At 32.5% G+C, this 11,041-nt stretch overlaps 2 protein-coding genes across 2 annotated transcripts; one reads left to right on the top strand and one right to left on the bottom strand.

Annotated features, from left to right (window-relative positions):
* Positions 1–3,884: 3,884 nt before the first annotated feature.
* LOC129286205 (uncharacterized) lies at positions 3,885–4,322 on the bottom strand. Its single transcript, XM_054922219.1, has one exon. The coding sequence runs from the start codon at positions 4,320–4,322 to the stop codon at positions 3,885–3,887; it is 438 nt and encodes a 145-aa protein (XP_054778194.1).
* A 5,049-nt stretch (positions 4,323–9,371) lies between these two features.
* On the top strand, positions 9,372–10,497 carry LOC129286767 (fasciclin-like arabinogalactan protein 12). The gene has a single exon (XM_054922789.1). The coding sequence runs from the start codon at positions 9,442–9,444 to the stop codon at positions 10,291–10,293; it is 852 nt and encodes a 283-aa protein (XP_054778764.1). The 5' UTR covers positions 9,372–9,441; the 3' UTR covers positions 10,294–10,497.
* Positions 10,498–11,041: the final 544 nt, after the last annotated feature.

Genomic DNA, 11,041 nt, shown 5'->3' with positions numbered 1-11,041 from the left:
AAAAAAAAAATATTACTCTCCCCTACACATATAATTTCTTATTTTTTGGCAACACATATATAATTTCTTATATCGTATGAATATTAAACAAAAATATAAGCCACTTTTCATGAAATAAGATGTGAAAAAATATAAGATATTTTGAATTTTTTAATGTACCATTAATAAGATTTTTTAAATATACCCATAATTAATAAAAAATTTAAATAAGACACTGTATTAAATAAGGGTAGGCATAATTTTTTTTTGGCCAAGTTAATGTTAGTTTAAGCACATTGAGCATGTAATTTTTTTAAGTTTCTATTATATGTATAAAATATATACTAGGACTTAACTTTATTTTTTTATTTTTAAAAATTTATAAAATTCTAAATGATTCTTATTTTATTTTTTTTTTATTTTTTTATCTTATAAAATATTTTAATATAATTTTTATTGCAAATATAATTTTTTTAAAGAAAAATATCAATATATATGATCGTTTTTTTTTTTTTTGAAATTTGGCCCCCCAAACCTCGTGGCCTGGTTCCGCCCCTGGTTGCTGCAATTCTACTCGTTTTTCTCTCTTTAGTCCAAACAGTGACTTCTAACTTACAAGTGGTGCGGCAATGAAAACAAGGCTCGTTGCAATGAACTTCTCCTTTGCATTTAAGGTAATTTATTTACTATTGAAGCCTTATACCTTTTCCTGTGGGTTGTATCATTGTTTAATGCTAAAAGTGAGAGAATTCTATTCACCATAGCTTAGAAGCGCAAGTTACAAAAGCCCATCTTCGCTGTTAAGATTCGACGATCATTAATTAATTAAACAACACCATAAAAGAATCAAGTCTTAGCACGGGATTTATGAACCCAAAGCTGAGCTTTGCTAGTGGCCGGCTGTTTTTGTTTCAGGGGACAGTGAGGAAATTAATGTCTCTTTGTTAAAGGGAAGAAATTATGCAGAAGCCACTCAACTCAGCGGTGACAACCTTGTGAAGCTTATTATGATTATTTTTAGTAAAGATTGATAGTTACTTTTGTGATTTTGGTAAGCATTATATGTATTGATTATTGAAATCATGGTTTACAATTGATAAATTTCAAGACTTGAATGTTTCCAACTTATTGAAGACAATAAGCCTAATTTGATTCTGACAATTTGTTGGTATCACTTCACGATTTGATTCTGCCATTCTATGCTTATGAAGAAGAACCAAATGAAGAAATTATCATCGGATTCTTCCCTACCTTGTTGAACTCTACACATTTCCACTAACCTATTCTAATTCTTTAAGCTGAGCAATTTACATCTCTCCATATATGCACTTGCTCCTTTCAAAGTTTTGTCAATCAAGCCACTTGAATACTTAGATTCAAACGCATGACAGTACAATTGTCAAGTTTAAAAGGGACCAAATTAAAGCTCTCGATCGATCGCTTTTTCTTTTTTCTTTTTAACATAAATGAGTTTGAAAAATCAGTAGACAAGAAAGAATGTTCATGTCGTGTCAATTTCAAACATCTCTTGTTTTAAAGAATGTTCGTTTTCAACATCTCTCCCGCCTCTTTTTCATATTATAATTTCCTTCTGCTTCACGTCTCTATTGATTATTCAAACTCATTTATTTCCCTTTTTATCTAGCTTTTCAATCGTCAACGTGATCCAACGATTACTATTGTGACACGCGTCGGCCACGCATTCCATGCAAGGAGTGACTGCCCTCATGGAATGTGGATCCCATATGTACGTAATAATTGAGCTGGCTATTTAGTGTTCCAAGATATTAACGCGGCTGTTGAATGCGATTTTTTTTTTAAAAAATTTAATCTTTTAATCCTTTAATTTTTAACTCATTTATAACTCAGTCATTCAATTATTATTCATTACAATTCAGTTTTTCAACTATAATTCACTACGATTCAGTCCCTCAACTTTTGATTCATTTATAACTTGATCTTTATTTTTTTAATTTTTTTTAAAAAATTTTATCAAATAAGAGGGATAAAAAAATGCTCATATATTATTTTAAAATATCCTCTCCTTGCTCATTGATGTGAGATATAAGCTAACATGAAAAAATAATTAATAAAAGTTTAGGAACTAATTTGTAAGTGATTCAAAAATTAAGTGACTGAGTCATAGACGAATCATAGTTGAGGAATTGAGTCACAACGAGTTATAGTTGAGGGATTAAGTTACAAGTGAATTAAAAGTTGAAGGATTAAAAGATTAATTTTTTTTAATTTACAAACTTGGATTTAATATGCTTCTTATGCCATTATATAAGTTTATAACAGCGGAGATCCATGGTTAGATCCCAAACTTTTATTTAATGTTAACTAGGTTCTTAAAAAATTTATTAAAAAATAAGTTGTAAATATTAATTAAACAATTACAAATATAAAAGTGATAACTGCAAATTAAGAATTTATATTGAGGGCATTTTGTTCTAAACTAACATTTTGGCGAATTAAAATAAAATATTAAAAGTAAAATATTTAAGAGATGTGAAAAGTGAAAACGTATAAAGAGTCAACAAGAACTTGATTACTGGAAAAAAAGGTGTCTCTTTAAACCTTTTTTTTTATTTATAATCAAGGTCTCTTTAAACTTTTATCATCAGGTCATAGTTAAGATCTACAGTATAATTATAACTTTTATCGATCTTTCAAAATAATCAATTATAAGTTCTTCAAAGTAGTTCTTCCCTTATAAAAAAGAAGATATATGTGGAATATTTTGGACTAAGAAATTATTCAAAAGATTATGCTGCAAGTATTGATCAGAACTAATTAAATCTAGAAGGGATTGTACTCAAACATCACGGAGTAAATTACACGACTCATCGATTTTCAACGAACTCATTAGCAGAAGGAAGATGCTGCTGTATATTAATTAAACATATATGGTATTGACGTTATTAATATATATATATATATATATATATATGATATTGAAACACCATTTAGAGAGATAAATAGCCTATTCAATTTGATCTCTAATCCTTGCCACTTCTATTTTGCAGCAATCATATTTCTTCTCTAATATTATACCGATTGATCTCCTTCAGATTGCATAGCTATATTAACTTTCTCATTCTTCAATTTTCTGACTCAACCAAACATATATACAGAAGCTGCCGATGGACAAAAGCGAAATTTGTTCAACAGAAGAAAGTACGTCGTGGAAGTTAATACCATTGACCGAGTCACCTTCCTGTTCCGATGTGTCTCATTGATTAGAATCGGTCTCGGGAGGCTTGAGGTATGTTCTAATGGCCATAATGGTGTTTCCGCGCAGAGAATCTCAGCCATTAATGACATAATGGAAGCCGTGACTTGAATAAATTGAGAGAAACTTAAAGAATTAAATCAATAAAAATTGAAATTAAAAGACTAAAAGTTTTGTTATTATTAAATTTAATTTAATTAATAAAATTAATTTCAATAATATGTGTGTCGAGCAAATAAATTGGGGAAGGCTTTTCCTCATGAACCCCCATGATCAGTTTATGGTGGCTTTGAGATTTTTCTGAATCCATGGATTCTATACCAGCAGCTTCTTCTGTGTCGGGCTGTATAATCAACAAGAAGTCTGGCTTCTTGTTAATTATAAGCAACAAGTAGCCACAAATCAAGTAAAACTGCTCAGATTATGGTAATATATATATACATATCATCATAATAAAATCTATAAATTTAGACACGAGATACAGAAAACCAAGAAGGAAGAAGAAGATAAACCAAATGAACAAACTTGCCCTAGTGGCAAGCAAGACTCATTAAACACAGTTCATCAAGAATCAAGTATACGTACAGTCATCGTCCAAATGTACTGAAAACCTAATAAAACATGAGAAAACATGCAGGAGATGGACCAACAACAGACATTCAAATTATTACTAGACAAAATCAGCCTGGAAAACCGTATGAGCTTGTATCTGGTTGGATAATATCTCTCCACTTGAAGAAGTCAACAATATCTTGCAATCCGTGTGAAGATCATCCCCATAAGGTATTCCTACTTTGTGCAGATCAAGTCCTTCGTGGACATTTTCTAGTATTATCAGAACTTTCTTCTCCATTTTGATTCTATCTAGCAAGATTGCAGCTCTTTTGGCTTCAGACTTCTCTTCCATTGTGAAGCCCAATGCAGTGGCTAGTTCTGCTTGGATCCTTTTCAAGTCTGGCTTCTTTGCCACCTTCACGTTTATAACCTTATCAAATAAATGATCTCTATGAGCCCTTCTGGTAACTTTCTCTACCAGATCGGCAGTGGCGCAAGTGTTTATGCCGTACACCCCAATGATGATAATAGCAGCACATATCATGGCCTCCATAATTGCATTTATGGTTGACACTCACTGCGAAGAAATATCAGGGCCATTTGAGAAAGACGAACAAGGAAAAAACAAAAAAGTTTGGTTTTGGTACATCTAGCAGTTTCTGTATATATAATCCTGTTCTTGTTTCGCTGCTGCGTAAATACTTGAAAAGTGAAATGTAAATGACGAGGCAATCTACGAAGATATCAATCGGTATGTTAGAGAAAACATGATATATCTGAAGAACTGGCAAGAAATAGAAATATAATGCTAAACTTTGTTGGGGAAACCTCCGGGAAATTTGGAAAAAATTTATTAATTAAAGTCCAGCAACAAGTGATTGTGATCACCGTGTGTGTGAATCCATTGACTCACAAATTTAATGAAATTTTGTCTCAAGTAAATGCACCATCTTTTTTTTTCCTCCTTTATAAGTAACTTTTAGTATGTTTCATTAAAATTAAGAAAAATCTTACTCATTTCGTCCAAAAATATAAAATATTTTTTAAAGAATTAGATATTCATGTATAGCATTTTTAGTCTTTTGAGATATAATCATTGTCTTTTTTCAAAAATGTCCCTATTGATAATAACTTTATATTTATTGTAGGTATTTAATAGGGGTAAATATGAAAAAATAGGGTTAGTTTAAAAGTAGATAACTACTTTATTGGGGTGACATTCGATTAAAAATGTCTTACATTTTTTAACAGAGGGAATAAAGCTTATTAATTTTTTTCTCAAAATCTGAAAATGAATATTTTTATCTTTGTCTTATAAGTAGAATAGTAGGGAGTTGTTTCCCTTATATAGATACAATAACAAACTTTATCTTATTAGATAGGATCGATTACATAAATTATAATTTTTAAAAAATATACTATTTCTATCCTAAATTATAAAACAATTTTTGAGATATCTTGTTATCTCAAAAAATAAGATAATTTGATAAAAATAAAATTTTATTAATAAATTTTTTTAATTTTATCATTCAAGTGAAGAGAAAATCGAAATAGTTATAGTGTAATCATTAGGTCTGTAGGAACATTTTTTTTTTTAAGTTTGCAGTTTTATTTTGAAAAATTAAGTTTGTAAAGTATCATTGTTAAACTTTATTTGTATACATAATTTTATCTCGAATTGTCTTTTACTTGAGAGGAAGGGAGTATATGACTGGGTAGTGGATAGCTTGTAAGCGTGTTTGCACGCAGCAATGCAGAAAATATGAGCATTCAATTTCGCTAATATAAAACTTTACGAGGGAAACCACGGGGAAACATCCAACAAATTAAATTTATTTGACTCCTCGAAGTGCAAGAGATTTTCAGCGTTTGCGTGCGCGGGCTTTTTTATCCGTTGACTAACAAATGTATTGGAGCTTTTATTGTTGGGTTAAATGGCAAACTTGTTTTGAATTTTTTTTTTTTTTTTTGCGAAAGCGTATAGTATTTGAATTTTTTTTTGAGCAATGTCACTTCAAAATTTTAAAAAAAGGTGCAATGTTATCATCATTAACCAAAACTAACGTTCGTCATTAAATCTCTTGGCTTGACCAAGAAATGTGCACGTGGTTTCTGCTTTATCGTTCGTCTTCTTCCTCAATCTTCTTGTTTGTCTTCTCGATACCCTCCACTCAGCATGAATGCTGGCAGTAACACCCTGACACCATATACTCCCCCCTTTTTAAATTATAAAACATTTTTAAAAAAAATCTCACATATCAATAAATTTCATTAAATATATTTAATAACTTTATTTTTTTCAAACAAAAATATAAACTTTTAAAAATACCCATTATTTAATATATTAAAAAGATAAGAGACAAAAATTAATTATAAAAAGAGAAAGGATAATATAAAAATTAATGAATTTAATAAAACATTAATTTACTCAAAGTATTTTATATTTTAAGATGTAAAAACTCTTTCAAAAGTATCTTATAATTTGAAATGGAGGAGTATATTATTTACAAAAATTCTCCACTTTTAATGGTTAAATCGTGGTTAACTCGTGCTGAAAAACTGGCAAATTTGTCATGTTAATGTCTCTCGTTGGTCCAGTATTTGCTGAAGCTCCAAGCTAGAAGTCTATGTGCTTCAACCCAATTCGCCTTCACTCAGAAAATCCAACATACATCTCCGCAAACACGTAATTAACTATAACGGGATTCAATTTTGTTCATGTCGATCCCGATGTTGTTATCATCAAAGTCTTTGATCTCTGGGTTCTGTCCAATGTCGAATTCAACGGCGAATAGGGAAGCGACTATGGGATGGGTAGCGTTGGTATGAAGAGACCAAAGCACTGGCTGGCGAGGGCTCTAGGAGGAGCCATGGTGCAATTGGTGAGGACGAAGGCGAGACCGAGACCTGGGCTAGTGAAGATATGGGGCAAAATGGAGAAGATGAAGGAAGTGAAGAAGGAAGAAATGTTGGAGGGTCAAAAATATTGGCTCTGCTGGAGAAATTTGTTGCTCACCATCAAAACCGTACCACATGGTCAGGGAGAACAATTCGCTCTTCAACTCTCAAGGGGAGCAATCTGCATGGGGTCAGAAGAATCGAGAATGGAACGACTTGTAGAAGAGCACAAAAGCGATAAGGGAGAAGAAGAAGGAGGATTCAACAAGACAAAGAAGGCCTCAGGAAGACGCAAAATACAAAGAGCTGGGATTCGACGTAGTTGAAGAGGAGGAGGAGGAGGAGGAGGAAGGCAAAGGATGGGCCGGAGAGAGCTGGACGCGTAAGATAGTTGAGACTTCGTAGTGGAATGAGGAAGAAAAATGATTCAGCAAGTGTAATGTGTTGGTCAAACTATGTCAGCTTTTTCATGATTTAATGACATCACACTCTTTTTAAAAGTTTTGTGACCATGTTGCTCAAGGTTTAAAATGCAAGACACCTCTCACACGAAATATATATATATATATATGAAGACATTTTACCCTTTAACTCTTTATAATGTATAAGCACTCCTTGAAATCATGATATATAAGTTCATGATATATAAGTTCAGTTTAATTATAACTACATTGCAAAAATAAAAATTATTTTTATAAGTCATTTTTAATGTACATTTTATTGAAATCAATTTTCCAACTTTGCCTTTATAATTAAATATACGGGTTTTAAGAATCTATGGTATTCTATTGTAATATTGTCCACATGACAGCTTATTTGATTTGAAACTTGATCGTTACTTTTATATTCGATATGATCTACTACTGCATGGGATAGATAATGCTTCATGCTTTTAAAATATTTTACTTATGTTTTTAAACATTTAAATCTTGTTAAAACTAATGTGTGGAAATATTTGTTGCATGGAGCCTAAAAGAAGTCATATCTTTATGACTTAAGAATAATTTCTTTTTTTTTTCTTGATTATGCAAGATTTGGATCATTGACTTTTTATTCATACCACATGCACTACTACAAAAATGACTTTTTACAGTGGTTAAAAATAATTTTTTACAGCGGTTAAATAGGTGGTGTTGTTACAGGGGATGTAGAAAGTCTAACTTTCTACATCGGTTATACGACCGCTATAAAAAATACATATTCTATGTCGGCTAACAATAACCGATGTAGAAAATAGTTCAACGATTCAAAAATTAATAAATGGAGCACTTTCTACAGTGGTTGGGGTTCCAACCGCTGTAAAAAGTTTGCTATTTTACACCAGTTTTTACATTAATCGATGTAAAATATTAATTTCTACACCGGTTATGGTAATAACCGCTGTAAAAAGTGTATTTTATTTTTAAAATAAACAACCATATTTTTAAATTTACCCTACTCTGTACACGAGAATTACCATAGCCAAATCAGACAGCTTAATTTATTTACAATTTTCAATATAAAATTAAATTAACAACTATCCAAAACTCAAAGTTATCTACGAACTATCTAAGAACTATATATTGAGCTATCCAAAACATTGTGTCAACAAATGTTTTCAAAAGTTATCTATAACTAACAAACTTCTTAAATTGTACAAAACTTTTTACAAAACTCACAAATTCTCTCCAAAATAAGTTGCCCAACATATGCGAATGTCTTCAATTTCAGCTTCGGAAAATGGATCTGAATTATCAAACATCTAAAATATAATTTGTAAAAGAAACTTATTATGTACTCTCAAATAACATCATAAAATAAAACTCTTAAAAATATATTTACCTTTTTTGTAAATTCAGTCATACCCAATGTGATAATGTTAAGCATATGTCTCATGACATATAGGCCGCACAAATTCATCTTCACTAGTTGTCTACGGCTCTGTATAAGAATAAATCATAAGAAATCAATAAAAAAATTTTAGTAATTGAACATATTCATAAAGTATAGCATTATCTTTGGCTCGATCCATGTAGGATCCTTAAGCTCATGTCCGTGCTGTTGCCACCGCCTTAACTTTTTACATTATTTGCCTTTCAACCGATGTAGAAAGTGTCCTTTGAATTTCATATTTTGTACTAGTGATGCCATCCGCCTTTCGTTTGACTTCATAATGATAAATTTTACTATCTTGATTCTTTGATGAATATGGGCCGGATTTAAGCTGTTACAAGTACTTAGGGGAATAATTGGTTCTAAACACATCATTATGGCCCAACAAGTTGCTGAGAGAAGTGAGCCCAAGTCCATTTTTTTCCCTTAAACAAAGTAAGCTGCAGAAAACGATATTATTCCATGATTTATGAATAATATTAATATTAATTTTCAATTTATCAATAAATATATTTCTCCATGTTTTGTCAATTTTTTTTATTTTTTTTCCAAATTCTTAACTATATTCATAATTTTTTGTTGAATTCGTCCACATCAGATGAATCTGAATGAAAAGAGGCTCTTCCCTTTCTGAATGTGCATCTTCATCAACTCACACCTAATCTCCATTCTCTCAATCGCTTTAACTTCTCTGATGCACCACCTTAATCTCCATGAAACACAACATACTCTATCACACGCCATAACTATAAATCACTGCCATGAATCAACCTTTTACCCAACTCATCATTCTCTTTCCACCTATAAAACCTTACCCTTCCACACCTCCTCAATCATCAAACACGCTCATTCTCAAAATAGCATTATCGCTTTATCCTCATCTATACTATAAGCTCAACAATATGGAGCAAATCCTTTTCTTCTCTCTCCTCTTGCTTTCTTCGTCTTTTTCTTCGTTCACATTAGCTCAGTTAACACCAGCTGCAGCGCCTAAACCTCCGGCAAAACCCGCACCAGCCGTTCCGGTGCCGGCTCCGGCAAAGCCCATCGTTGCCAGTGGACCAGATTCTTCAGACACTTCGAATGACGACATCATTAAGATCCTCAGGAAGGCCAAAAACTTCAACTTCCTTATCCGTCTCCTGAAAACCACCCAGCTGATCAACCAGATTAATTCGCAGCTCATAGCCACGAGATCCGTCAGCGGCTTAACCATTCTCGCTCCCGATGACGATGCCTTCAACGAACTTAAAGCTGGATTCCTCAACTCTCTGGACGATAACCAGAAGATCGAACTCTTGCAGTTCCACGTCCTTCCGGTTTACGTCTCGAGCTCCAACTTCGACTCGCTGACGAACCCGGTCAGGACACTCGCCGGACTGAACCCGAGCAGGTTGCAGCTGAACGTGACGGCTTATGGAAACATGGTGAATATTTCAACCGGGGTGGTGAATACAACTGTTGCAGGCATTGTTTACACCGATAGGTCGCTGGCGATATATCATTTAAACAAAGTGTTGCTCCCGTTGGATTTCTTCAAGCCAAAGGCTCTCGCACCGGCGCCATCGCTGGCACTGGCTAAAGCTCCGAAAGCTGATAGAGAGAATCCGTCTATGGAAGGGGACGATGACGACAGTGATACCGCGAAAAAGGACAAGTCTGGGGCTGCCGGTTTGCATGGCACCTTTGTAGCAACAACGTTGGTGTCTGTCGGAGTAGCTTTGGTTGCAGCAACATTAACGACGTCGTATTGAAGCTGAATTACGCCATTTTGCAAGATGTTAATAATTGTTTTCTTTCTTCTTTTTCCCCCAATTTTTCCCTTTTAATTTTATGTTCGTTCTAATTTTGTTGTTGTGGCATGGGGAGAGACTGAATGGAGGGATATGTATGTGAAGCGTTGGCTTTATATTCGTGTTTTTCAATGAGAAAGATCGATGTGATTGTTTGTTGGGTGATTTCATCGGCGCTGATCAATCTCTATGCATGTTCTACATCTCATCTAGTTAAGACGTGATGATCTGATACTAATTATTAGGTACTCATTATTTTACTGTATGAGTTTAATTTGGGAAAACAATGCTTGGATTGAAGTGAATGGATCCTGACCAAAAAATTTAATCCATAGAATGGAGATAAATCTTTCAAAAAGGAGATGATCATTTTGTATTTAGAGAAGACAATTCCCTGTGACCTTGTCTTTTGCTATGAATATTTACAAGAGTCAAGGCCAATTACTATTTACTATTTTATGTTGGGATATATATGGTAAAGCCAGTTTTCATGCAGAGACAACTTTATACTTTTTTTAAGTCAAAATATAAGCATTTTTTCTCAACTAATTTTAATTTTAAATATAAACAATTTAGTTCATGTAAAAAAAATTATTTTATCCTTTATATTTATTAACCTAAATATTTATATAAATATATTTCTCACTCATCATCAAGTGCATTGGTGATTAGGATTAGGAGTAAAAAGAAAAAATAATATATATTTTTA

The sequence above is a fragment of the Prosopis cineraria genome, unplaced genomic scaffold (assembly GCF_029017545.1).
Source record: "Prosopis cineraria cultivar Desert tree isolate PC_DT_omini unplaced genomic scaffold, ASM2901754v1 PC11, whole genome shotgun sequence".
NCBI classification, from domain to species: domain Eukaryota; kingdom Viridiplantae; phylum Streptophyta; class Magnoliopsida; order Fabales; family Fabaceae; genus Prosopis; species Prosopis cineraria.
This window is presented reverse-complemented; position numbering and strand designations above follow the sequence as displayed.